At 37.9% G+C, this 13059-nt stretch overlaps 1 protein-coding gene across 1 annotated transcript in view; it reads right to left on the bottom strand.

The window, feature by feature from the left end:
* Positions 1–13059, bottom strand: part of ENTREP1 (endosomal transmembrane epsin interactor 1) — a 38583-nt gene that overhangs the window by 14618 nt on the left and 10906 nt on the right. Inside the window, exons 3-6 of the mRNA XM_060762229.2 lie at positions 9626–9736; positions 6770–6898; positions 5105–5212; positions 4870–5003 (exon numbers count right to left, since the gene is read on the bottom strand). Of these exons, the coding sequence (XP_060618212.2) occupies positions 4870–5003; positions 5105–5212; positions 6770–6898; positions 9626–9736 (482 nt within the window). The remainder of the gene's footprint in view (positions 1–4869; positions 5004–5104; positions 5213–6769; positions 6899–9625; positions 9737–13059) is intronic.

The raw sequence follows: 13059 nt of genomic DNA, 5'->3' as shown, positions 1-13059 counted from the left end.
ATGCTGTTGCTTGTTTTCTCCTTATTTTCAAAAGCATTTTATTGTTGGGGGAGATGTACATGATTACATATGCTAATTTTATTATTACAGTGATATTTGATTATTATAACATAAAGTTGCATGCTCCAGAATAATTTGATTTAGCATGACTAACTCAATTTGACTTTGGCCATCATGCTGGTGCAACAATGTGTGGTTCAAATTTTAATATGTTAACACAGAGAGAAGACAGCATCACTCATAAAGCACAAAAAAACACAAGATGGAAGTGGGAAGAAGAAAAGTGTGCTTTATGGGTAAAGCAATACAAATATGTCCACCTCAAAGCCAAATCATTAAGTCCAAGGTACAAAATACAGAACCACATCCCCTGCCTTTTACTGAAAACATTCCCATCTGTCACCTACCACATCGTTCCAGGATTGCCATGGAAACCTATTTATTAGTGTTTCTGAGATTGCAGGTAACCACAGGGACATGTCTTCTCTCTGTCATATCAAATTAGTTCACTAAAAACTGACAACGTCTTCTGCACACCTGTAGGTGAAGCAAGTGAAAGAGGGAGAAAAAATCCAGTTGTCTATTCTCATTTATGGAAATCCCCCGTTTTTTCTAGCTTATTATTCAGTTATTTTACATGCTTGGTTTCCCAGTGAATGGTCTTACATACATGTGTCATCATCATGCCTTATATGCATACAGCTGTGTATAACTATGAGTCAGTATGCTGTAGTAACCAATTTAACATAATTTGTGATACACAAAAACAAAGTTTCTGTGGTATAACAGCTACTTTCAAAGTAAGTACTGCACAATTAAATGGGAAATAACACTTCCAAACCAGGAACTTTAAAAATGTACTTGTTCCAGCTTTCAAACAAATTCAACTTAAAAACAAACCTACAGACCTATCTTGTTCATACGTTGGAGACTGTCTATATAAGATAAACTGCGTGAAGTATTTGTTATTCATGGGAAGGTTCAACTACAAACGTTTTCAAAGGATTCCTCCAAGCAGTAACATCCCACACCTAAAAACTGTCAGGCCATCAAATGCTAACCAAGGTGGCCAGTTGAAACATTCACACCTAGCTCCAACAGACAAGAGTTCTTTCTCCCACCCTGGACCTTCCACAGATATATAAACCCAATTTTCCTAGTTTCCAACAGACCTCATACCTCTAAGGATGCCTGCCACAGATGCAGGCGAAAAGTCAGGAGAGAATGCTTCTAGAACATTGCCGTACAGCCCAAAAACCCTACAACAACCCCAAAGTTTTCTTATTATTTTTGTTTATGTGTGCATCCCTGCATGCCCAGACATGTGCACTTAATCATTTAATTCATAATTCTTAACAAGTCTCAACCGCATGGAAGTCTTGATGGTCCAATTTGCCCAATCTTTTCAGAGGAGGCTCAACCTTCTATTCCAGAGTTTCTGAAACTCCAGATGTTTCAGACTTCAGCTCCCATAATTCCTAACAGCTGGTAAGATGGCTGGGATTTATGGGAGCTGAAGTCCAAAACACGTCGAGGAGAGTTTGAGAAACACGATTCTAATTTTAGAGCAGTCTTGAGACTCTCTGTTCATGCTTCTTTGCTTATTAAATTCTCCAATTTAAATTATACCCAGCTTTACTTTCAAGTGAACATGCAATTGCCTATCCAGATTTGGGTGGTTTTATTTATGTTTAACTAAAGGTCCTTCCACACAGCCCTATATTTCAGAATATCAAGGCAGGAAATCCCACATTATCTGAGCGTGGACTCAGATAACCCAGTTCAAAGCAGATATTGTGGGATTTTCTGCCTTGATATTCTGGAATATGGGGCTGTGTGGAAGGGCCCAGAGATGCTCACAAGTCCATATTTTGCCTCCTTAAGCCCCCTCCACACCGCTGAACAAAATCCCACATTATCTGCTTTGAACTGAAATATATGTCAGTGTGGACTCAGATAACCCAGTTCAAAGCAGATATTGTGGGTTTTTCTGCCTTGATATTCTGGGTTATATGGCTGTCTGGAAGGGTCCTTAAATGATACTAGCTGCCCCATATTGGCTGATCCACCTTGACAGAGGACATAACTAGACTTTCACCAATATTGACACTTTTCCATATTAAAGGACAGATAGCCCAGTGCTTGGAAAAATCAGAGTCACGTCGATATGCTACTTTCATTGGAAGTTTACTGTGGTGATGAAACCATACCTATTTTTTCTTCTTTCTTCTGTTTCTAACATGTGTTTATACCTTATCTGAAGAATTCAAAGCTCAGGCCTGGTGGGTGGATTATTTAGATAGACTGCCTTAAAAAAATGGGATGACTCAAAGATGTGTCAACATAATGTTAAGATTTCACTGAGTTGGAGTACAGCAATTTGAGGCCTAGAAAAAGGATGACAGCATTTTTGTTCAGGTTTCACACAAACACACGTTTGCTTTTGTTCTATGCTCCTTGCTATATATTCTATTTTGACAAATGCAAGTCATGTAGAAATGACTCGTGATATATCAGCCAGAGTAAGTAAGGAGGCAGAAATAGCTACCAGCTAAGTAGTCCTTCATGTTGGACAGAACAATAAATTTATTTTCCATCAATTCAAACAATTTCCATTTCCCTTTGTGAGACAGAATCTACTGCTGCTTCTACCTCATACAGTAAATCCCTATGGTCAAATTGTCTTCAGGCATATTGTAAAACTGTCTTATATGGAAGGAAGAAAAGGAAAGATGTAGACACAGATGAAGCCTATCTCATCTAAGAGCTCGCTTGGGTTGTACATTATATAGTACTGTAACATACTGGAGGCTATGTCCACTACTGATGTCAGTTTCAAGTTTTCAAATCACAAACAAATTAAGGAGTGCAGCCCAAGCCCAGGTAATTCCCTCTTATCTTGCTAGTCAGAAGTAAAAAAATATCTGTGTCTGGCAGAAGACAGAAATGATAAGCTATGCAGATAGAGAACATACAGTTCTCTGAATGTTGTTTGACTCTGACTCTCATTAGTCTCTGCCAGGATGATCAAAGGGTCAGGGTTGATGGGAACTGGAGATCAACAACATCTATTCAGGATGAGGACTGCTATTCATCATCAAAGTCTCTTCACATTCTTACAGGGAGAGCTTAGCTGGAGCCCAGCCTGTCCCGGCATTCTCCTTGGTTTTCAGCCTTCATAGTGGATAGTTCAATATACTAGATATTTCTACTTCTCTTTATATTAATTGCTCACTTTCATAACACTTTTGCTTAAAATATCTGTGCTGACATCTGGGGGAGGGGGAGAATTGAGTGTTTTAAAATGCATTTTAATTGTATTTATTGTATTTTAACTGTATTTTGAACCTAATACACACTGGGTTTTTTTTAAAAAAAATGTATTTGCTTTGTTGTAAATTGATCGAAGTGTGTGACTGTAAGATGCCTTGAGTCCCTTCGGGGAAGAAGACGAGTATAAATAAAGTAAGTAAGTAAATAAATAATAACCTAGGATGTAAATAATACTGAATTTAGCCGTGGAAGTGAATAATAACACTTTCCTCCTCATACAAAACTTGCCATTTTGTTTCATCACAAAATTATGTGCTCACTCTCAATTCTAATGAATATTCCCTTTGTTTTTCTTCGCTATTTTTTCATTTGAAAGCTTTTGTGTAACCCTTAACTGTTAACACTGTTATCTTAATTAACAATTACTTAATTAGTGTTTTCATTACTAGCAAGACAAGAAGATTGCGGATGCAGTGAAATGCTCAGCATGCACAAAACAAAGGTTTGCAGATAGCTTGCTTTCTTCAGTATAAACCAAATGTCTGAAGGTAAAAATATTTTATAGAGAGTTCATTTGGCTTTACAATCACAAGGATTTAAAACAGGCATGGGAAAACTTCAGCCCTTCAGGTGTTTTGGACTTCAACTCTCTGAATTCCTAACAGCCGGTAAGATGGCTGGGATTTCTGGGAACTGAAGTCCAAAACATCTGGAGGACCGAGGTTTGCCCATGTCTGATTTAATAAGATGATTAGTAATTCAACTTTCTAAGTAGGAAACTGAAATTCCAGATTATGGTAATTGCTCCATGAACAGATAGGATTACCAAAACAAGTGTAGTTTAGGGGTCGCATTTCATGGATACAATGGCTATGGGTGGATACAAACTGTCCAGACTCCATTTGGCTAGAATGGAATCAGACAAAGGCGACAGAGGCTGGATCTACACTGCCATATAATGCAGTCTGAACTGAATTATATGTGGCGTCAGTGTTTTGGGACAGAAAAGAGGTTCTACTCATTGATTTTTTTGGAAGATATTGTGGGACCACAAAGAAACTTTGCAGAGCCATCCAAAACAAACGTGGGAAGCTGACGGCTGGAGTCTGTCTCCTTCATGACAATGCACGTCCGCACATTCATGCAACACAAGAGTTGTTGACTTCATTTGGTTGGAATGTTTTACGCTACCCCTCTCACAGCCCGATCTTGCACCCAGTGACTATCATATGTTCACTAAATTGAAGGAACACCATGGTAGAAAACACTTTTCCGACAACAACGAGGTGAAAATCAAAGTGACGAACTGGCTGAGAAAGGTGGCGGGAGACTTCTTTGACACAGGCATAAAAAACTCATTGCACGGATGACAAAATGTATTGACCTGAATGGTGATTATGTGGAAAAATAATGTAATACCTATGCTATAAGCCATGTAAGTTTTATTAAAATATATTCATTCTTTGCATTTTTTTTAAAACTTGTAACCTTATTTTCTGGATATCCCTCGTATAATGGATAAAAGTGTTGCTATTAAATCAGTTATCCATACATCGTCCCATAATATTCAGAGCAATTTCAATCTGGACACTTTACCTGCGATTCATCCTAGGTGTGCAAGAGTAGAATGTAGCAAAATAAGATGGAGGAGGAACAGGTGGTACAAAATCTTCTGGATCAGAAATATGGGCTTGTTCTTCAACTTCCTCTGCACAAACCTGGGGTTCTTCCTAACAAGAAAAAAAAATGCCTGCTTAAAAAAAAATTAAGACCTCTGCATTTAAAGCATCTCTGCTTTTTATATACTAAAATGTGCCTTGAACTCACTTACTGTGCCGGATCTTCTTGTTGCAAATATCTGCAGGTAACGAAGAGCTGCAGCCACTAAACACACAGTTGTGGTCAAGGCATTCAGAGCACAAAGAGCAAATAGAACTTTCTGCAAGACAAGAAAGGGATTACAAAAGTCAAACATATAAAAGAATAAGCAAATATAACATATTTTGAAAACTGGACATTTTCTATCAAGCATGCAAACCCTATACAGTAGACTCCAAGAATGGAAAATGGTTGTATTTTGACTACTGTGGGTTATACTCTTTAACTTGAATCCTGTTGCTAGACCTGACTACAGCAGACCCGGGGAATCAATAAAATGCACCTTTGTGTTGACTAACCATTTAAGATTTCATTCAATGGCTACACTGAAGTTGGGACTAATCAACAGGATGACATTTCTTAAGATTCCTGTGCAAACCTTCCTACAAAAGGTAATCTGCAGTGTTAGAACTGCAAGGCAAATTGTTCATAGAGTCTCGCTTATCCAACATAAATGGGCCAGCAGAATGTTGGATAAGCGAAAATGTTGGATAATAAGGAGGGATTAAGGAAAAGCCTATTTAACGTCAAATTACGTTATGATTTTACAAATTAAGCACCAAAACATCATGTTTTACAACAAATAGACAGAAAAAACAGATCAATACACAGTAACGTTATGTAGTAATTACTGTATTTACGAATTTAGCACAAAAACATGGTGCTAAATTCGTAAATGGATGTGGATCTGGGCGGGAGGCAAACTGCATTGGATAATACAGAACATTGGATGAGCGAAGGTATCAGTATCTTCCTCATGGCTAATTTCTACTTTGAAAGAAAAGCCTGTGTGTAGAAATACTACCATTTCATAGGCCTTCTCTCGGGACTCATCTACATCGTTGATGGGAAGATTCTTCTAATTACTTACTTTATTTTTATCCCACTTTTCTCCCCGTAAGGACTCAAGGACAGCTAACAATGACATGATATAATACAGGGTTATTACAAAAAATGCCCCCATTCCAAAAATTCATGATAAACATTTTCGTGAAAGCACACATATGAAACCAACAGCAATGTGAAGGGGAAGTCTTCTAAGTTTTTTTCACGATCTAAGATATGTTCAATAGGGCTGCCACTAGTCATGCAGCACACATCTAAATGGTAGTCTAGCTCCTGCCACACATGTTGCAACACGTCTCAGTCAATTCCACTCACAGCTCAGGCAGTTGGGTGACGTCTTCTTGAACAAGCAACCAAAAGGGCTACTGGGCTACATTTCCAGTCATCCCCAATCCACATACTGGATTATAAAAAGCAGTTGTCATTAAATAACATATGGGGACCTAAACTGGGCAAAAAGTAACTAGCACTATAAAAATATAGCTGATGCCCTTTATCCACAGACTCTCTGTCCATGGATTCAATGGCCCTTTAAAGGCAACTATAAGGGTGATGTAGCCCCCGATTAAAATGATCTGGCCCCTGCCCTAAGCCATTCAGACTCTGAATTGGACATAACAATGAAATGCTAAAAGCGGGAGAGGATAGCAGGGGAAAGCACGTCTGAAAGCAGGCAGTATTACTTTTTAGAAAGCAACTATAGAATACCAGGATAAATATTCATTGCAGATTATTCATTGTCTGTGCAGTCAACATTAGGTGATGACCTCACCTTGAGGAGAAGGTGAACTGCACTGCATGACTGCACTGGATACAACCTCAGTGCGTTTTCTTTCTCAGTGCATCTTGCTGGCAGAAATTCTTCACAACAGAAACAAAATTTATTTTCACCCACATCTACCTTTAATATTGAGGAAGGTAAGGAGAATTATGAATTAGTCATTTGAAAGTAAATTTTATAATGTACAACCAAAGATATCATGGTGCATTCTTAGAAGGAATCCAAAAATTACAATCAATAAAACAATTTACAAAGAACGCTTAATGAATTACATGAGTAACTAGTATGCTGAACAAGTATCACCTATTTTACATGACACATTTTACTTATTTGCCCATAACTCCGTTTTTAAAATTTGTCATATTAAAAACTATCCCTGATCAGATGGAAGCTCCTGAGGATGCTGTATTTTGTTCTTCAGGGTTTTGATGAAAATGTGATTTGAAAAACTCTTTCAAGCCTTTAAAGTCTTCCAAATTTCCTTTAACCCTTCTTATTGAACATCTACCATTGAGTACTTTACTTAATGGAGATGCCTATGTAGTATGATTAGAAATTAAAATTTTGAAACTTTGTGCTTCAGGGGTCACAGGAGCACTTTAATCCACGCTGAAAAAGGTTTTAAAAACCTGCTTCAGCATGGGTTAAAGTCCACATGTCCCATTAAAAATCCGTGCTTTCCCAATGGGGTGCCTACTTACCATCCCGGTAACTATTGGGATGGTATCCAGTCACCCCAACCTAAACCCATTAAAATGTTTAAGAACTTACCAGGCCGCCATGATGTCTTTTGGCATGCTTTTTAGAAAGTATCAATGTAGCGCTAAGAGACAGGGAGCCAGGAGTGACTACCCCCCCCCCCGTCTTCTCGCACATCACTGGTATGTTCCATCAGGTTTGAACCGAGGCCTAATGGCTCCCAGTAAGATTTCCTTTTATTTTAAAAGATTTTTTGGCGGTTTTGGGAAGGGGATGGGTGCCATCTCGCGTCTCTGAGCTCCAAGAGCCCAAAAAATGTAATATGGGTGTATGAACAGGTTCCCAGGTTCCCCTTGGGCATGTCCCCACAGGGCCCACAGCCCATTAGACCCATGCCTTTCACAAAGGTGTATGTCTAATAGGATATCAAATTAATTCAAGATAAAGCAGAGTTTTCCTGCTTTGTCTTAAATTAATCCTTTTTTTACTGGAGGTGTTGTTTGGACACCTCCAGTAAAAGTATGAGAGGGCACAGGATATGGAACCTGTCTGGATGGGCCTAGGGTAAACAAAGTGTCTCCTGGAGCTACATGTGGACTGCTTTGAGTCTCGTTTTAAAAAATCAAACAAGAGTTATGCATAAACCCAAGGGAGAATTCAGTTGTATGATGTATTAAAATATTTTATCCTACCCTTTCTTCAAAGATGTCTTAAATATTAGAAGAATAGCTGGTTTCTTAATTAACCCAAGGAATATTTCATGTTACAGCTTCATAGTCAATGTATTTGTGCATGTATATATTTGTGCCTTTCATCTCACACACAAACAATCCCATCAATATAGAGGACAATTCACAAAGTTGCATGAACAAAAGCAAAGAGGATGAATCCTTGCCTCAAGAAACATTAATGGCTAAATTCTGCTGCTCTTCATATCTGTGGTATTTAGGACAATGAATGTGTGCTCTGTTCGGGTGCACCTTGCTTTCCTTTCAACCAGAACTTCACGAAGTACTTCCTAGGGTATAATAGTTTAGAGTGGCAAAAATTTGACTCGACTTACTATGATTTGTAAGAACCCTCCAAGCCAGGATTGTGAATCTTTACTTATCCTTTTTTGAGGAAACTGCTCAAACTCTTAACTTGCCCAATGTATCTTTCCAGCTTTAGCAAGCTACTGGAATATAAAATTCAAGACAAAGAATGAGGCTCTGTTCCATTAGCCAAATCCCAAAAGTTGATTATTAGGTCCAGTTAGTGGGGATGAGGGAGAGGGCCTTCTTGGGAGTGGACTCTCTGTTTCGGAATGCCCTCCCCAAGGAGATTAGACAGGCCCCCATACTGTCCTCCTTCTGTAGGGATCTGAAGACTTGGATGTTTAAACACGCCTTTGAGAACATCTAGCTACAATGGTCTAAAATCAATGACACAGCGCTGCACTTTTATCCCATGCCCTGTTCCTTAGCTACAATTGACATTATCCCTTTCTCTTGCCTTGTTTACAGTTTGGCCATTTCTTATGGTAGTTGTCACCAGAGGTTATTGGACGTTGTTCTGAGTTTTAAATTGTTGTTTTTATATTCTAAAGTTTTTACTTTATTGTATTGTGCTGTGTGTTTATTTTATGTTTTGTCATAGGCACTTTGTGCCATATGTAAGCCACCCCGAGTCCCTTCGGGGAGATGGAGGTGGGGTACAAGGTTGTTGTTGTTGCTGTTGTATGTGCCATTTTGATGGTGCTTAATGTTTCATAAAATGTGTAGTTCCACTCCAAGATTAAATTTTACTTGGGGATAAGAACTAAGCAGGTAAGCCAAGGGCTGATGGAAATGTGAGATCAGACACAGGATTTAATAAAGAGGTACAGAGGTCAACTGATAAATCTATTTATCTTTTGATATGGTTACAATTTTTTCTGTGACCCTGAATGGGTCAAAAAAAGGAAAATAAAGAACATATTAAGATATAAGACAAAGTTGTGTTTCTCATTCTAGTTGTGATATACTGTATTTTGTTTTGTAAGAATTTTTTTTACTGTGTTTTACTAACACAGAAAAACTTTGTATTAGAAATGCACAGTAAAACTTTTTATTAGAAATGCTACTATCTAATATATTTCAGACATAATCAGGTAAAATGATTCCTCACCAGATCACATCGAGGTACACTGGACACAAATTGAGCACCTTGGCATCCGAGAATAAATCCTGCCAGGTTCAAGAGAACACAGATAACAGAAAGCAGAACGAACAAGTTAACCTAGAAGAAGAAAAAACATTGTAAGGACTTTGTTTTTTGTCAAAACATCCTAACCTTTAATTACTAAATGGAACCAATATAAATTGCTTTTGATTCTACTGTTAGTATCAGTATTTTTTATTTTCACATGTACATTTTTAGCTGTGTTGGTTTTTGTTTTGATTTATTGTCTTGAGTCTCAGGGATGGGGAGAAGGCTGAATAAAAGTAAATAAAACAGCAGCAGCAGCAACAACATTTCACTGATTCTTAGATTTCTGGATAGTTAAAACCCAGTAGATAGTGAAACCAATAATAATAATAATAACAGTAATAATAATAATAATAATAATTTCCAAAAACAAAAAATGAATATGACACCCAATTTTGAGAAGTAGTGTTAGTGGGGGGTATTCTTTTTTGGCATTTTGATCTTCTAATGGTGCACTTTTCTCTCTCAAATATATAGAATACAAATGCAAAGCCAACCAATTACTTGACAGTGCAAATGCTCTAAAGGTACACAAAATAATTTAACATTCCAGGAAGGGCGAAGACACATTTCAAAGATTCAAATTACAGTCTACTTCCTCCTGTACTACCAAAAATAGAATAAGATACACTGTTGATGCAACATGCATTTGTCCTCTCTAGAATTTCAATAAGGACATTACACAGGGTGGTTCTACACAGACACTACAATCCAGTTCAAAGCTGGATGGAGGGTGAGGTGTCCACAAAACATACACCCTCAATGCACAGTATAGTATGGATCAAGCCAGAAACAGCACATTTACAAAACTCACCAAAAATTTTGGAACAAGCCAGAAAATGCACTGCATCCAATCACATGTAGGGCTCAAAACCAGGGTGATCCCAAATGGACATGGATACATGTATTTATGCATTTCAGCAGACTGCTTAAGGGGGGCTGCATTTTCTGGCAGCTGTCTAGTGTGGACACACTGTGGTTCCTGGTTCGCAATCAGCCACTATCTCAGTCTCAAACCAGTTCTTGGGGTGTTTGTGAAGGTGCTATACAGCTAAACCAATTTGTTTTAAACCATTTCCAAACTGGATTATACAGGCATCCAATTTACATACAGCTTATAGTTAAGAAAAGGGGTGAGACAACAGAAGTGAGAGAGGAAATCTACACACAGCAAGGAAAATTCATTCCTGAAAGAGCTATAATGGGGGAAAATGTATGTCCATGGAAGCTTTATCACTAATCTTTGTTTTTGCAATAACCCAAAATTTCCAGCTGTCACAGAGACAGAAAGTGAGGTGAAATCATCTGAATATGGACAGAGACAACAAAACAAACATTACAGGGGTGTTAACCTTTCCCTACGCAATCCAAGACTAAAACAAACATTTTTGGCCGGAGTTATACTTAAAAATGGACCTGTTCCAACTTACATACAAATTCAACTTAAGAAGAAACCTACAGAACCTATCTTTTTCATAACCTGGGGACTGCCTGAAATACCTGTGCAGAACACTCCACAGTGATGTTTGAATAGATAAGTGTATCATGGCTGAAGATACACCTATTGTCTTGGCTGTAAGTATTTCAGAGATATTTGAAATCTGGGGCAAATCTAGCAATGCTTAGTCAAATTTTTATTCATAGTTGTTCCTTGTTATTTGTTATCCATGTACAGGATAACCTCCAAAGCTTCTGAGAATAAATGCAAATGTTTGATTTGAATGGCTACCATGCAGAATTATTATCTCTCAATAATACAAGACATGTTTAGAGGGCGGTTTGTGGACTGCATAATACTCTAGCCCCTTTTTTCACCCCCAGCCCCCCCACGAGACCCTTCATAGCCGTCAGCTTTTTCCAAATGCCTCCAAAAAGACCTCAAAATATTGAGGTTTGCTGAATTTAACTCCTTACCTGTACCTAAACCCCCCAACCTATAGAGTGAACGAGTCTGCACTTTTTTGCATTTCTCTGTTATGTTTCTCAAGCTCCCAATGAAGGAGGCCAACTTGATCTTCCTGGATAGGAACTAAAATGAGAAATGTTAATGTGACCCCAAATATATAGGTATACAAAAGTCATTAAGTTAAACATTTTCTGCTAAACAGGCTGATTTTCCTTTTTATGAAGTACAGCTAAAGCATCTTCTGCAGAGACCACTGTAATCCTGCACAACAGATTTCTGTAAATATCTAGAACAGCCACTAGGTGATGTTCAGAAATCTTTTATTGTTGCAATTTTGGGACCCCAACATTGAGCTAATGGGACCCAGTTGAGACCCACAGTTTAAAAAGGAGTATCCTTTGCAACAGGACGTGACAGACTACAGTGGATGAAGAACTACTGTGGAAACAGAAACTGAAGGAAGTTGAAATAAGCACCTTCCACTTATATCTGTATCCAAACCCATGTTTTGAATTTTTTTAATTTCCAGCCACTAACTTCCTAAAATAATATGGAAGTGTTATGGAAATGGGAAACAAGACACGCCCATTCATAAATCATTACTTTTACAATTTTTTAAAAAACATGTCCTCAAGCACTAGTTTTTATTCTCTAGTTATTATTGTTTCAGCAACAGTTACTACATTTTCCACCTACACAAGTATGCACAGACCATGTTTGTTCCAGCAGAAATTAGGTACTATAAATAAATATATAACTCTGCACAGTATTTTCTCACTATTTTCACATTTGTAAATCTTTAGTTCATTACTTTTAGCTTCAATGTGATGAAGTTGCTCCAAGAGTTGTGAGGTAAAAACGGGTTAAATCAAAGCAGAGAATGAAGAATACATTAAGTTTTTTCTTGGCATACATTATTATTCATCAGCGTAAGCGTGGGTTTTCTATCTTTTATTAATATTCTGTTGTTGTTGCTACTGCTGCTGCAGCAACAGTACAGTTTTTGTCCTACATGTTGAAATAGGTGTAGGACAAAAGAATTTAAACCATTATTATGATTGAGATACAGAATTTCAATCATTGTTTAGAAAAAATGAAATGAAAAGGTGTTACAGACACACAAGAAAGTATTACAAGAAGCAATAATAAGGAAACGTATCAGATGATATTAAGCAAAACCCAAAACTTCTTATGGGACTAAAACACTGAGACCATGTCTACACATTGGTGTAGATCAGTGGTTGCCAACCTGTGGTCCGCGGACCACCAGTGGTCTCCGAGAACTAAAATATGGTCCACGGCCTAACCGTTACTACACCACTGCAACAAGAACAACTGGTCTCATGAAACCCTCTTATAGTGCCAAGGCAGCAGGGATGTTGGGAGGGAAGAGGCTGACTACCCACAAAAGGTGAGGCAACAAGCCTCCTGATTATTGCTTCTTCTC

The sequence above is a fragment of the Anolis sagrei genome, chromosome 2 (genome assembly GCF_037176765.1).
Source record: "Anolis sagrei isolate rAnoSag1 chromosome 2, rAnoSag1.mat, whole genome shotgun sequence".
Taxonomy (NCBI): Eukaryota; Metazoa; Chordata; class Lepidosauria; order Squamata; family Dactyloidae; genus Anolis; species Anolis sagrei.
Note: the sequence above shows the minus strand (reverse complement) of the source record. Positions and strands in the feature narration are given on the sequence as shown.